This window comes from Trifolium pratense, linkage group LG1, assembly GCF_020283565.1.
Source record: "Trifolium pratense cultivar HEN17-A07 linkage group LG1, ARS_RC_1.1, whole genome shotgun sequence".
Lineage (NCBI taxonomy): Eukaryota > Viridiplantae > Streptophyta > Magnoliopsida > Fabales > Fabaceae > Trifolium > Trifolium pratense.
This window is the reverse complement of record NC_060059.1, coordinates 9554446-9570378: the sequence shown is the minus strand read 5'-3', so window position 1 is coordinate 9570378 and position 15933 is coordinate 9554446. Positions and strand designations below refer to the sequence as shown.

General features: G+C 32.1%; 2 protein-coding genes across 2 annotated transcripts; one reads left to right on the top strand and one right to left on the bottom strand.

Moving 5' to 3' along the window:
* The first annotated feature begins 430 nt into the window (after nucleotides 1-430).
* Nucleotides 431-3976, top strand: LOC123920205 (leucoanthocyanidin reductase-like). Its single transcript, XM_045972404.1, has 5 exons — nucleotides 431-727; nucleotides 882-1025; nucleotides 2783-3020; nucleotides 3155-3358; nucleotides 3468-3976. The coding sequence occupies exons 1-5, from the start codon at nucleotides 509-511 to the stop codon at nucleotides 3737-3739; spliced, it is 1077 nt and encodes a 358-aa protein (XP_045828360.1). The 5' UTR covers nucleotides 431-508; the 3' UTR covers nucleotides 3740-3976.
* A 972-nt stretch (nucleotides 3977-4948) lies between these two features.
* On the bottom strand, nucleotides 4949-11098 carry LOC123920196. Its single transcript, XM_045972395.1, has 14 exons — nucleotides 10699-11098; nucleotides 8773-8863; nucleotides 8599-8683; nucleotides 8427-8496; nucleotides 7754-7823; nucleotides 7333-7402; nucleotides 6901-6946; nucleotides 6559-6811; nucleotides 6251-6456; nucleotides 6083-6157; nucleotides 5919-5979; nucleotides 5684-5764; nucleotides 5334-5413; nucleotides 4949-5220 (listed from the first exon to the last, which is right to left on the bottom strand). The coding sequence occupies exons 1-14, from the start codon at nucleotides 10833-10835 to the stop codon at nucleotides 5142-5144; spliced, it is 1404 nt and encodes a 467-aa protein (XP_045828351.1). The 5' UTR covers nucleotides 10836-11098; the 3' UTR covers nucleotides 4949-5141.
* Between the last annotated feature and the right edge of the window lie 4835 nt (nucleotides 11099-15933).

Genomic DNA, 15933 nt, shown 5'->3' with positions numbered 1-15933 from the left:
AATGAGTTTTCCTCAAAACAGATCGTTCGAAAGAATTTGAGTTTGATTTCTGATTTCCTCAAAAAAATTTTTTTTTTTAAGATTGTGTAGTTGGTTAAGACATTGAGCTCAGATTAATGTTCATGTGGTAAAGACCGATGCTTCGAAAAAACTTAAATTCGATTTCTAGTTGAAACAATTATTAATTAGACTAAAAAATCAAACCTTGATTTTTATGTTTTTTAAGATTGTGTAGTTGGTCACCTAATCTTTTTCTTCTTGTTTATTTTGACACACGTGACCTAAACTTCAAATCACCAAATCCAAACGTTCATATGAATAAGTTAGACAGGGGTAAATAAAACGTTAGGGGTGTTGAAGAGTAGATGAAAAACAATATAGCAACCCCCAATATTATCCCTTTATGTCATAAATATTCAATAATGTAACGGGTCCATTGATTTGCTTCTATATAAACAAACTAGCACACCCTTCAATTTTGCATACAACTCTTCTACCCCTAAAAGTAATGGCACCAGCAGCATCATCACCAACCACTCCTACTACTACCAACAACAAGGGTCGTGTGCTAATTGTTGGAGGAACAGGTTTCATTGGAAAATTTGTAACTGAGGCAAGTCTTTCCACAACACACCAAACCTACTTGTTGGTCCGACCAGGACCTCTTATGTCTTCTAAGGTTGCCACTATCAAAACATTCCAAGAAAAAGGTGCCATTGTCATTTATGTAAGTCACAATATAAATAAATTGTGTATATCTAATTATTATTATTATTTTTTTTTTTAGAGACAACGTAATAGAGCCTCTTAATTTTTATAGTGTGTACATTGAAATGTGATACCCAAACATGCATCAAATTATGTTTATGTGTATATGGCAGGGTCGGGTAAATAATAAGGAGTTTATGGAGATGATTTTGAAAAAATATGAGATAGATGTAGTCATTTCTGCAATAGGAGGGGCTGATGGCTTGCTGGATCAGCTTATTTTGGTGGAGGCTATGAAGTCTATTAACACCATTAAGGTAAAATTTCAAATTCAAATTTATAGTTTAACTAATCTGGATTTCCATTTAACTTAGTAGGTTTTGGTCTGGTGATGAGGAGTTTGAGTAGTATGTATGAGGTCATGAGTTCGATCATTGGTTCCATTGTAAATTTTGATCATCTGCTCCATTGTAAACAAAAAATAATAATTTGGATTTCCATTTTTTGTAGTAAAACAAAATATTATAATGAATATCACTTTTTCAAAAAAAAATAATGAAAAATTTAGTAGATAGACTCACATTGGTTAGACTCACACATCTTAAATGTATAAAATTGATGATTACTTAGCTGTACTTAGGATCTATTTGGATTGACTTATTTTTAGTTTGTGTGAAACAATTTATGCAAATAAATCAATTTTTATGTATTATTATAAGTTCGGTAAAAAAAAAATGTATTATTATAAGTTTTTCAATGTAGTTTATGAAAAAATAAACTTATAAAAATACAATTTTTATTAGTAAAAACTTATAAATTAACATAAAAATTTATTTATTTGCATAAACTATTTTCATAAACTAAAAAATAAGTTAAATCCAAACGGATGCTTACGGACTAGCACCGTTTTTTTATCAAGCTAAAACTTAAACAAAGGACAGTTTAGACTTTAGAGTAGTTACTTTATGTTGATAAGTTTTCAATTATTAATACTTTAAGTGGATAAGTTTTCAATTTTAATAATTAATTGTACAGCACATCTTTAATTTTGAAATTGTACGGTACTTTTTATTTCTATAGAGCAATGTTAGAACTTAGAAGCATCCAGTTAATATATTATATACCTTAAATAAAGTACAAATGTGGACCCTAAAATAAAATACCACATAGTGTAACTCTCCTTTTTTATGTTAACAAAATTAACTATTTCATTAAAAATTATGGATTCCCCCTCTAGATTGCTCAAATTCATATTTGACCCCGAACCCAAAAAACCTTGGTTCATTCTCAACAATTTAAATTACTATCTATAATTGATAATAATTGATATTGTTATAAAAAAATATGTAATAGTATGAAGATTTTTTTTTTTTTGGCTTTTCACCACAAGTTGAATCTGGTTAGGGGTCAGTTCTGGCATCAAGGATATTTAATGTAAAGTGAATAAAACGTAAAATGGTAAAATTAATGGTTGTTATTTTAACAAAACTATAATTTATTATGGTGAACCGATAATATTTACTTTTGATTTGTCAATTAATGACCAAAATTACTCAATTGTTCACTTTAGAGGAGACATATTTGTTTGACTTAAAAAATGAAAATGAATTTCTTTGATTTGACAAATCAAAATCAAAATCTCTCATGGTTGTGTGGGACAACAAGAGTACAAGACACTATGTTGTTCTTTTTTTGGTAAAAAGATTTATGAGGAGTGATATATCAACACAAATTTGTAGATAAAAATACGACACATTCTCTCTCTTCCCTCACAGCACGCAATTCGAAACATGCAAAAAATATTAAAAAAAACAAAAAGTATATAAATGCTGTATATTTGTTTGATATTTGTGTTTGAATAACATTTTTGAAGATTTATATATGTTTCCTGAAAGTTGAAACTAATACCACAAGATTTATTGAACTTTTGTAAAAGTCTTGATTGAATACCATAAGACTTTTTTATCATAAAAAAGTCTTTTAAAATTCTTTGAAATCCTGATCCAATACACCCCCCTTAATGTCATGATGGTTACATTAAATACGTGTATATAATCAATTTAATATGTTGCAGAGGTTTTTGCCTTCAGAATTTGGTCACGATGTGGACAGAGCAGATCCTGTTGAACCTGGTCTAACAATGTACAAACAGAAGCGTTTGGTTAGGCGTGTCATCGAGGAATCTGGTGTACCATACACCTACATTTGTTGCAATTCGATCGCATCTTGGCCTTACTATGACAATTGTCATCCATCACAGCTTCCTCCACCGTTGGATCAATTGCATATCTATGGTCATGGCGATGTCAAAGGTATATAACTGCATGTTTAGAATCATCGTCGTCATTCAGGCAAATTTACTGTGATACCAAACATGCGCTAAATTTCTTACAATAGCCTTAAATAATATCATGTTAGTATTAAATAAACATGATTAATTTTGCAGCTTACTTTGTTGATGGCTATGATATTGGAAAATTCACAATGAAGGTCATTGATGATGACAGAACAATCAACAAAAATGTTCATTTTCGACCTTCAGCGAATTGTTATAGCATGAATGAGCTTGCTTCTTTGTGGGAAAACAAAATTGCACGAAAAATTCCTAGAGTGACCGTCTCTGAGGACGATCTTCTAGCAATATCCGCAGGTTCAATCATATTCTCTTAATTTTTTTGATATTGTAAATTGACAAATAATATGAAACAATAAAATGTTTCATACCAGAAAGTATTAATTTTGATTATGTGGAAATGCAGAAAATTGCATACCAGAAAGTATTGTGGCATCAATCACTCATGATATATTTATCAATGGATGTCAAGTTAACTTCAAGATAGATGGAATTCATGATGTTGAGATTAGTACTCTGTATCCTGGTGAATCGTTAAGAAGTTTAGAGGATTGCTACGAAAAATTTGTTGTCATGGCGGCTGACAAGATTCATAAAGAAGAAACTGGAGTTACGGGCGCTGGCGGGGGCGGCGCAAAGGCTTTGGTAGAGCCGGTGCCAATCACTGCTTCCTGTTGAAAAGATTCACCTGAGGTGGATATTCTTTTGAGTCATAAGACATGCTGATTGATTGTTGATGTTGTTTTCAAGACTGTTTCATCATTTCATGTGTTTGATTAATCCTAATCCTAAGTAGTATAAATAATTGCTGTCTACGGCAAAAAATTCTTGTTATTCTGTGTTGAGGTAAAAGTCTTCATGTATTGTAATTGTGTTGCTTTTTCATGTATGCTATTCAATGATTTTTGTGGAGCACTTGTGGGGTATTTATTTACTATTGAAAATAATGGTTACACAAAAAATACAAAATGCTAACTCTTAAGAGTTTGGTCTAATGGTAAAAAAAAACAGGTCTTGAACTAAGAGGTTCCGGGTTTGAATCTCGTCGGTGTCTTTGGAGGGTGATAAATGCGAATATCTTTGTAAATGCTCTCTGAGCCTTAAAGTATTCTCTACTTCTAAACAGTTGAAACTTAAAAACGATCTACAGTTGTGGACTTGTGGCCCTCCCAAAAAACAGTTTTATTTTCCATCCTTAAGTTTACTTTCGACGAAACTTTGAGGGAAGATAAAAGAAACTCTCTTAAAATGAGAAGTCACATAGTGCTGCTTAAATAAACTAGCTAAACATGACCTACAAATTTATTACCTTTGACTATGTTTGATAAAAATATGCTACAAGCTAGTAGTAGCTGCATAATACAAGCCGGTTTATAAACTTGCCTCCACCGTCACAGTCCAGCGGCCACGCACACATATCAACAAGTTTATCAGCCATGAGCTCACAGCCGTTGCTTGTTGTGCTCGTCTCCGTCCCTTTCGTAGTTCGTTCTTAAATGCCTTAGGATTGAATGGTCCACTATTTGCAAGTTTTGCGTAACGAAATGTTTCAGAATTTATAGTGCAAGTACCATGTCGAGTTAGCATTAAAAACGCTACAAAAGTGGACATACAGAAAATAACTGCAATATCAATATCATGAAGTGATTGATTGATTGATTGATAGTTGATACTTCACAGACTCAGACCAAACATTCAACAAAGTTTCCTTTGACTATAATAACTCACTACAAGTACAAACATGCCTCAATGACAGCCATGTGAATCCTTAACTGCATGATGGCATTCATAGTTCATATATAGTTCAATAAACATCTTGCATTACGTAGAAACTAAAAAAATCAAAATGCGATTGCACATACCAGCGGTCCAGCACCAAAAGCGAAATTTCAATATTGAAGAAATGCACAATTTAATGGAGGTGGGGTTTGAACTTGCAATGAATGTTTAAAACTATGTACAACTTCGGTATGTTCACCATATCTATGAGCAGAGAAATTAATAAATTGTTTGTGCTTGCCTCATCTAAAACCACAAGCCATAGTGAGATAATATTTATATATCTTACAGTCAACCCGGTCTACACATCATATACAGGCATCCGTTCTTCAATGGTTCCACGGCAGATAGGGCACTTCTTGCATTTTTCGCAGCAGGTGCTGTTAACCACGTCAGAAGTCAAACAACGGCAACAACAAAAAGAAATAACTAATTTCTCTAAGCATAAGTCCCTAAATATTTGTAGTGACAAAGTATTTGACTGAGCAATTACCTGCAAAGAATGTGATGCTTGCAGGGAAGTAGGACCACATTAATCTGTTCTTCAAAGCAAACTCTACATAAGATCTTCTCCTGGTACATATTTAGCAATCAATTTAAAGCGTGTTAGATCCTAATACGATTAAAAGTCATTCAAGCACAAACAACGAATGGAAATAAACTACTACTACTAACTAACTAACAAGAATGCTAGTTGTGGATGAAATATAGAAAGCATTTTTAACTGCTTAACAGTTGCAAAGTTAAACCGAGACAACTGTTCTCTTATTAAGTGGTTTATTTACTTCTACAATTTTGTAACTTTTACTAAAAACGATATGCAATCAAGGTCAAGAACGTTACATTTTGAAGTTTTTCATATTCCTCCTGTCTATATTTTGTAACTTCTGTCTGCTCACCAAGTGCAGCTTGAAGTCTCCAAATCTGCAAGTTACGAAGAGACGGTTATTGAAATGTACGAAAATGATTAAACCTGCTCACGTACTTGGTTTAACTTATTCTTAAATAAGTAAAACGTGAAGTAAGAAATACTAATGTGGTAGCTACATATATTGATATAAGGAAACAATGTCTTCACCTCCTCAACAAGTTCCCCTCTAGGCATTTTCTTCACGGTATCAGGAGAGAAAGTATTATACCTAAATAGTAAATCAAATTACATATCATCATAGAGAAATATGAATAACATTATACACTGGTCAAAAATACTAAAAAAGGCATAATGTAACGTAGAGTACTGACCCAGAACTCCCGGCACAGAAAAGTCTAGCTTCTTCCTCTCTACTTCCTTCATCTATTGACCACCAACCTAACAACCTGACAAGAGGAAAAGTGCAGTTATCAACAAATTTTTCACGTCAGTTCAGCGACGTTTTAAGTTTTTCTAGCCAATTAAATAAAAACTGATACCTTGATCCATGATGAAAAAACCCAAAGCAGTCACGGGATTTTGATGCTATAGATGAGTAGCTCCTAGGAAGATCCCCATGATGGAGTAAAAGAACAATCTTCTCTATTAATCTATATGCTGCAAATAATACTCCAGCTCCTTGCAACAGTAAAAGCGGAGAAAAAATTACCCAAATGGGTATATCTTTTGCACCCGATGGGGTTCCCTGAAATTTAAACAACAAAAAACGAGGAAAGAAAATAAAAGGGTGAGGAAAAACCTACAAAGTGTTAGAAAAATAATGAGAGGATTTTGTTAGCATTTATACCTCTAAATGCATAAAAAGTAGTATTTGGAAAGCAATGAATGGAATTTTCATTATATGTCCGCCTATGTCCTGCAGACTGCAAAACGCATTTTGCTCCCCGTCTTCATCAGTAGAAATAACTATACCTTCTCTACTCCATTCCAAATATCTTATGGTATTTGACGATGAACATGGTTCTGTAATGTGACCGTTTCCATGAATTGTAGGATTGTGCCACTTTGTACATACGAGAAACGCAAAGCACTGTGCGATACTACAAAAGATAAAACGGTTTTATGATGGAAACGGCACAACACTAATACCAAATGCTTAAAGCAGTTTATCAAGAAAAGTTAACTATACCCATAGTTTATAAACAAGTCCCACCATCCAAGAGCGGCAACATCACCTGCAGGTAATTGAGAATTAATAGCCATCAGATTTTAATAAAAAACGGTAACAGTTATGATTGAAAATTAATTAGGTAATTTTCTACCATTCATTTATTTTTAAATGAAAAATCAACGGTCACTAATATCCTATGAAGCACGTGCACCAGACAAGACACGGACACTGACACGTCGACACCGATAATAATTTGAGAAAATGACAATTCAATGTAATCATAAGCGTCCGTGTCGTGTCTGTGTCAGACACCGGGACACACCTAATTTGAGGAGTGTCCGTATGCAGAGAGGTCAAGAAAAGCTGGGGAATGATGTCTATAACATTAAATTTCAACAGTAAGTTAATTACACAGTAAACAATTGTTTCAGAGTGGAAATTAACACTTACCACATATCTTTAGAAGGGTGAACACTGTGGCAGCAATAAAGAAGACCATGGATATCGAAATCCAGAAATGCTGGAAAACAGAATTATGCGATTTGAATTTAGTAACAAGAATTGAGAAAATAAAAAGGCAAGATCACATAATCAACGGAGAAAACACTTAAGAATTTGTCTTAATAGCAAGTATTGAATAATAAGGTAATGTTAATTATTAAGATGTGAAAAATGGTGCTGGCACTAACAATCAATCGAATGACGCATCAATATGATAGTCAATATTGTTAAAATAGTGCAAAACTAGAATAAAACAAAGAATTAAGGTTGGTTGAATTGAAAAATCATATTTGTTTTTATTTTTCACAAAGAATTAAGGCCTTTATATCATTGATCAATTAATAGTCAATTAAGGAATTATATATCTTACAGGAAGAGTTTCCCATACTGCTTCATCCGTCATATTTTCCTCATCTCCAGGCATCAAAGCCCTACACATCCTATAAAGATACATTTTTTGTCAATAAAGCATAAGCTTGATACAAAGTAGTTAATAGTATTGAACCTCGCAGCTTGTATAATTGATTAATATTGAGTCTAGCCATGTGCAGCAATACAATTAACTTTTACAAGCTTATAATTATGCCGCTTTGCAGCAATCAACATGATTTGCAGAAAAAAAACCCAAAATGCAAGTTACTTTGTAAAACATTTTATAATAATGAATGATTGTGGCGATTCTGTTTCCAATTTTTTATGACAGTTTCAACTGATTTTACAAGATGGAGGACTATTTATGACTTGACATATATCTTAGAATTTGAGCTCAGGGCGTAAGCGTAAGTCAAGCATCACAAAACTGGGTTGTAAGGTGACGATTACCTAAGCCTTATAAGCACTACTCATGCCATATATCTTTAATCGATGTGGGACTAACCACACTCCCTCACTCACACCCAACACAACGAAGGTGATGAAGGCTGCAATTAAGGTAGTCCAAAGTTTCCGTAATTAAGGCGGCTAGTGACGGACTACAGTTTAGGTGGATTTCCAACGTATAGAATATAAATTTTGGTAAGCTATAAAGGAAACAAGATAATTACCTAATGTTATCGATCAAAATCACCAATTCGAAAGCTATAAGAGGTATGAATACAATCTTCAAATTCACCACTGCATCATTACAATGAATAATTAATTAAACTGATAGCATCTTACAATCAATGAATTATAAAATAATGTCCATGATAGTTGTGCCATAGAAATGTTGCTTACCATAACTGCTACCAAGATGTATACACAGAAGAAGCTCAAATGCCACAAGTAATGGTGTTGCTATAACTGAATGACAAGGTGCCCACTGCGTGTCAACAAAATATTTTTATTACAGAAACAAAAACCTAAAACACGACAAATTTCTAATTTTTCCAAAAAACAGGTATGTCTTACTTGGCGACCATGAGGCATTGAAGGAGCAGGCATGGAAAACCTGCCTCGTGCTACAACCACATGAAACAACCAAAGAGGCAAAAACACGGTCCTGCCAAAAAGAAAGATATGTTATGATGTAACGAACTGTCAAAGAATCAAAGGGAAGATTATATTATAGCTTAATCTATTTCCTCTAGCTTCTAAGAAAACCACAATCTGAGATCACTACTCAAAACTCTACCTATCAATATTTTAAGACATGATTTGAACCAATAGCCCCTAATTTAGAAGGAATGGTCATAGGTTTATGTCTGGTTTACTACAACATAACATAAATGGGCAGGACATCAACTGAATCTGACGCCCACACCCACACTGGTGTGTATGATACATCTCAATATGTGTCCAGAAGTTTTCCAATAACTTTTTATTTTACAATAAAGTACCCGATATTTCAAAGATACCTCTTCCATGCGTCTTACCTAGGGCTGCTCACTGTATCCGGATAAGTAGTCCATCTATAACCGGAACCAAATCTGGTTATAAATGAACACATACGACTCTTACCAACTAAAAACACGTTGTCAACCAGATACGATACAACATTGATCAGCATTATTTTTAGGCTTAACTACATGTTTGGTCCCTTATTTTAGGTTTCAATTTGGTCCATTTGTTTAAAAAGTATAAATTTGGTCCCTTACGTTTCCACCATATGCATTAGTTAGTCCTTTCCGTTAGTTTTGTCACTAACACTGTTTCAACTATACACGTGTCCAACTGTCCAAGTGTCGATGTGTCTGTCCACATATGCAAACGTCTACCACATGTGACAAAAGGACTAACTAATGCAAACGGTGGAAACGTAAGGGACCAAATTGAAACCTGAAATAAACGTAAAGGATCAAATATGTAGTTAAGCCTTATTTTTACTTAATTTTTTTATCATTTTGACTATGTGTTCCCTTACTTCATATGCATGTTAATAAGGGAATAATTTGGTTGTCCTTAATTGTATATATTTCCATTCCTAGAATAGACTAGAAAATCAGACATAGAATATTTGTAATCAATAGTTGTAAATGCTCATGCTATTATATATAGAAGCAATACAATGAAAGGCATCAAGCTTCTGACAATGCACCCCCAGAAAAACACTTGCAGTTGGCAGCAAGGGGTTGCAATTGTGCGCACCGCATGAGCAATTTTCCTTTGGCTTATGCATAGAGTGATGCTGAGTTGCTGCTGTATTTTGTGCATTTGCTTCATTGTTAGGGTTTCCACATTTTCTGTGTTCTAGAGTCTTATTTTTCCACCTAATCTACTCTTTCGCCCATCTGTGTAGCTATTCTAGTTGCAGATTTGCTCAGCTATAGCTCATTATTTGCACTATTTTTGCTATTATTCTCACTCGTATCCCAATTTTTTAGTAAATTTTCATTCCCTAGTCAGACAAACTATCTTCACTTTCATTAGGACATAGGACACTAAAACACAGGAATCCACATTCTCCCCACAGAAAAATTCAGTATCACAGAAATCAGCAACCAAGAACTCAAAGTTATACAATTCCATTTCCAAACAAAAATCAATTTAACAAAATCATAATAAATATATTAATGCAATTAAACACACAGCATACAAATAAAGCAAACAACTTTTCTAAAGGGGAAAAAAAAATACCCAGCATCATTCTCCTAAATCAAATGTCATTTTCTACAAAATTAAAAAAAAAAAAAAAAAATTAAACCCTTCAGTTCACACATACATTGAAAAAAAAAATAAAACAAAAGGGGGAAACATAATTGACAGAAAAAATTGTTCACAGAAGAAAAATTGAAAAGATAAAATTTTGATCTGACCCTTTAATTTGTTTGTACATTTAATGAAAAGGGTTGATAAGAAAGAAGGTAAAGAGAGAGTAAAAGAAGAGAAAAAACTCACCACCATGAAAAAATGAAGAAACGGTCAAGTTTGAGAACAAGGAGAAGAGTGAAGGAGAAAAGAAAGGCATGAGCTAACATAGCTTGAAGGGATTTGGCTACCCTTCTCCAACTCATCACTCTTCTTCGAACCAGCATTTTGGTTTCTTCTCACAAAAAAAGATGAAGAAATTGCAGAGACCAAAAGAGAAACAGTTGGTGATGACGTGGACAGAGAGAAACACTTGTATCTGTTTTGTGTCGTGTTGCAAAGGATGATGAAATGGAAACTGAAATTTCGCAGAAGATGATGGAATCAAAAATCCTCGGAGGATGTCAAGAGAAGAGAGAGAGAGAGAGAGAGAGAGAGAGAGACTTTGGAACAAACAAACTTTCTCAGTTTCTCTATTGTCTTGTTTTGTTTTTTATTTTATTTTTTTAATTAATTAATTAACAATTTCTCTTGCCTTCTTTTTCACGCCAAAGCAATGTTTTTTCTTTATTTCTGTGTTTCAACTGGTGCAAACCGAAAAGGATTACTTTTTCTCCTAGCAACCGAAATTGGGAGGGACGGTTGAAATCACTTGATGTTGAATAGATTAAATCGATAGTAAAAATTAAAGGATTATTTTCTATGTTGTGAAAAAAACTAGTGCAGTTCTGTCAACAAAAATAAAAAGTTGTGAAAGGATTGAGTCAAAAAAAATGTGCAAATTAATTTGTCAAAAAGAAATTGTCGGATCAAAATAGCAGTCAATCAGTGATGTATTTTATTAGGATTTTATATCCTTGAGTTGACTACTTATATAGCAAATTCTGTTTTTTTTCTTTAAATTTTCTCCTCTTTTAACGTTTGTTAATTATCTTGTAATTGAAGTTTATGAAGCATGGACTTCGACACGCATACCGCGATACGACATTGACACAGACACGACGACACCGTTAATGTAAAAAATATAGAACACCGACACCGCTACATATTTATAAAAGATATAAATTGAAAATTAAAATATATACATGTAAATCTAAGTTGAGCAAATTATTTCTTAAAAAAAGTTATAAAACAAAATATAATAATATTTTACCTTTATTTATCCATCTACTATCGAAAAAACTAAAATTATTGTAATCAAAATGCAATGTCTTCAATCCCTCATTGATCAATATTGTTGTTTCGACGCATCTTTAACTTTTGTAGATATGTCTGATATGTGCGTAAGGAGAGTATACGTAAAGAAAAAATAATTTTTTTGGACACTTGTCCAACACGTGTCGTGTGAGTCTCTTACAGGTGTCGGACACCGATCAAAGAAGTGTCACAGTTAAGAAAAAATTGATTTTTTTTGGACACTGGTTTGACCTATCCAACATGTGTCGTACGAGTGTCATGAGTGTCGGACACCGCGACACGCCTAATCATAGAAGTGTCCGTGCTTCCTAGATCGAAGTATTTTAGAATTTTAGAAGGTGCAAAAAAGTTGGGGGGCGCAAAAAGAAAAAGTATATATTTTATTCGGAGTCACGCAAGTACTTGGACTGTTTTATTTTTGGGTCCGCCATGTTTACTTATAGTCACAAACGGAGCAAATATTTTCTACTTTTTTTTAATTAAAATGTTCAATAAAGATAAATTTCACATAATTTTCTTTTTAAAGTAGCCTAATGGCTAGAAATTCCATCATCAAGGTGAAACAGTAGGGATGTTCGATATTAGAATCCTGACCCCGACATATATAATACAATGTCACTATCAACCAAGTTAAACTCATTTTATGTGATTCTATTATGGTTTTCTTTATTTCAGGATATTCCTCTTCCATTCAAAATTATTAGACAATCAAGTCATTAACCTCAAGTGGTTAATGAGTTTCATCAAATGACATATTTATTTATTTTTTTGTAAGAAATGACAGATTGTTTGAGAGAACCCGAGTTTAATTTTTGGCCAATTTTACTTACCTTGTTGCCGAATTCTGAATTATTAGGGTCTAATTTTCCTGGGAATTGGAGGATTAACATCATAAATAAATAAAAAATAAAAAAAAGGAAAATTATTAAATTTTGTATGTAGATATAAACGGGTAGATGGTACAAAAAGGATAGGCTTCATAAATCTTATATTTAGCCCGATTATATTTATATGGGTCATGCTAAACAGTGCCCCCGGGGCACTTGTTAAGTATACCTAAAAAGGAAATAAAAAATAAAATTTATATTGAAAAGACAACTTTTTGTACTTTTGAGGCATTGAATGTACGCATTTCGAGACAAAATTTCTATTTTAACATGTTTAACCAGTGCCCCGGGGGCACTGTTTAGCATTTTCCTATTTATATTATTGATTTGAAAAATAGAGAGGTATTGCTTTATATAAATTAATTTTATATTTTATCTTTATTATATATATTGTCAAAAAAAAAAATCTTTATTATATGTGGAACATGACTAGAAAGGACAGAGATGGTTAGGAGAGGATGACAATACATGAATTTTCACAAAGTCAGACTAGAATCAAGTTCAAAAGGGTCTTTTTTTCTCGGTGATTCCGTTAAGTCTGTTTTCTTGACTGTGGTTTCGTTGGATAGCAGACATGGACAGTGGAAATCTCGTTAATCAATTAATGTGCGTCACTAATTAGATATTGTTGTTAAATAATGATGCAATTTTATGTTGTAATCAATCATGGACATTAATTTGAGAACAGACAGTTTAGATTAAAATATAGTTTTAAAAATAAATAAAACTCGGCCACCAATCATAAATTGGACGGTCTAGATTAGTTACAACACATTACTGTAATCTATATATATAATTCCTGGATAGTTCTCCTACTATCCATCATAACCCTAATCCACATCACTCATTTACATCCAATTAAATCACACAATAATGCCACATCACTTCCTTATATTATATCATTTTCATCTCTATTTTTTTTGTTTCCACATCACTTCCTTATATTTTTTTTCAATATAATCAATATTATATCATTCTCATCTCTATTTTTTTTTTATATTATATCAGTCTCATAATAAATAATAAATAATTATGCTTCTCCAATTATCCAAAAATTGATGTCACAAGATGTTACAATTTTCTACATTATTATTGAATTATACCTCTCCAATTATCCAAAAATTGATGTTGTGATGTTACATTTTTCTACATTATTATAACATTTCTTAGTGACAATGAAGATGAACATGGTTGGATTCTCTTCAACATTTATCCCATTTAAATGTCAACCGTTTTCATAGAAACAACAAAGAGTTTATAATTTAGTCACACAAAAAAAATACGAAGATATACATTATTGACTTAATTACATTATAATTTTAGAGAAGAGTGAAGGTTATGCAAAAAGTTAGGTTATGAGATTGAAATATATAATAACCATTATCATTATCATATTTCATTCAATTTTAGTGTGTCGCCTATGCGTTGCACTATTGCATTGACTGGCACACCCCACCAAAAAAATAAATATATTTCATTCAATTTTGATGGTCCGTACTCATTCTCTATACATATAGGTATATATATTGGTTGGAGGAAGTGATAAGTACATCACTTTTATATTATTATTATTATTATTATTATTATTATTATTATTATTATTATTTTCATTTTATAATACTTATTGTTACAATTTATACAAATAATTTTTCAACATTATAATATAAAATACCACATAACACCTGTGCATCGCACGGGTGTGGGACTAGTTGTGAAAAATCCAATTCCAAAATATATCGGATGTAAGAATAAAATCATTAACTTATTTGAACAGAACAAATTAGTAATTATTTATTAATCAATTTAGTTTGTTTTGAATTTCGTGAAAAAAATTGTAAATAAATACTGACTATATCGTTAGCATGATATAAATTTATTATCCAATTGATTTAAATTTTGGGTTAATAGAGCTTCTACCTGTAATGTTAGCGAGTTTTGTTTTACCTCACGTAAAAAAAAATTAATAATTCCTCGTATAGTGTTTAGATCCCGACATCTGACTATATCGTTAGCATAATGTGGCAATGACATGTGAAATTTATTTATTTATTAAAGTCATGTCATTAAACAGGTGTAAAATTTATTTATTTTTATAAAAAAAAAAAAAATCTGAAAATGAAAGAAAGAATGTTAAAAACCTTCTTCATGTTCCTCTCATCATCGTGTTGTTGTTCTTGTTTCTCTCTTCTTCCATAATTGTCTTGTTTCTCTCTTCTTCCATCATTTTCATTTGTCTTCCCTTTTCACATCACCTTCCTCATTATTTGTAACATATTTAAGTGTTTTGGGATTAGGGTTTGAAAAATGGGTCAAGCAAAACATCATCAACTAGAAACTCAAGTGGATTGAATTTACTCAGATGTGGATGTGATCAAACAATAAAGATGTTAGTTGCAAATATAATCGAAAACCCCAAGGGAAAATTCAGGAGATGTCAAAATTTTGGGATAAGAATAGTCAAACCAAATTTCCTTCATTCTTGTCTTAGATTTTGAGTTTTTTTTCTTCTTGGTTTATTCATTCATATTATGTTTGTATTATGTTGTAAAGTGTGGAAAGTTGTGACCTATTTGTCCGGGAAGATGAACTTTGATGATATTCATGATAGGAATGGAAATAAAAAAAAAATTGCAACAAATGGCAAACACTATGAAATAAATAAATTTTCACGTGTTTAATGACATGACTTTAAAAAATAAAATAAATTCCACGTGTCCTGGTCATTTCATGCTAATGATACAGTCAGATGTGATGCTGTAGTCTCAGGGTCTAAAATAGAAGAATCTAAACATTCTAAGGGAGACTTAATTTTTGTTTTTACAAGGAGTAAAACAAAATTCGGTAATATTACAAGGAATAAAAGACCTATTAATTCTTAAATTTTTCTGTCTTCAAAATTAAACCAAAACCGATCAAATAGTTCCACACCATAGAGAAAATTAAAAGAGGTAATACCATCCCATCTTTTTTGGACTGAAATACCATCCCATCTTAATTTTTTTTAATAAAAAAAAAGTCAGTCATACCATTTAATGGTAGGTAGAATTTGATGAAATGGATTTATATAATTTGGCAGTTATCGTTCAACATCAAATAAATATATAGACGTTAGTATATTATAAAAAAATACTGGCTGTTCAAATAATTTGGATTATTTCAACCAATCATTCATACTTCGTTTGTTCCAAAGTCCCTCTCTCTCTCTCTCTCTCTCTCTCTCTCTCTCTCTCTCTCTCTCTCT

What these genes read in the sequence shown, in the direction of transcription:
- LOC123920205 (XM_045972404.1), top strand. Translation starts at nt 509, where the DNA reads ATGGCACCAGCAGCATCATCACCAACCACTCCTACTACTACCAACAAC. An exon ending in AAGGTGCCATTGTCATTTAT is followed by an intron (nt 728 to 881) that starts GTAAGTCACAAT and finishes TGTATATGGCAG; the next exon opens with GGTCGGGTAAATAATAAGGA. An exon ending in TGGTCATGGCGATGTCAAAG is followed by an intron (nt 3,021 to 3,154) that starts GTATATAACTGC and finishes TTAATTTTGCAG; the next exon opens with CTTACTTTGTTGATGGCTAT.
- LOC123920196 (XM_045972395.1), bottom strand. Translation starts at nt 10,835, where the DNA reads ATGCTGGTTCGAAGAAGAGTGATGAGTTGGAGAAGGGTAGCCAAATCC. An exon ending in GACTTGTTTATAAACTATGG is followed by an intron (nt 6,812 to 6,900) that starts GTATAGTTAACT and finishes TATCTTTTGTAG; the next exon opens with TATCGCACAGTGCTTTGCGT. An exon ending in AAGCATCACATTCTTTGCAG is followed by an intron (nt 5,221 to 5,333) that starts GTAATTGCTCAG and finishes CGTGGTTAACAG; the next exon opens with CACCTGCTGCGAAAAATGCA.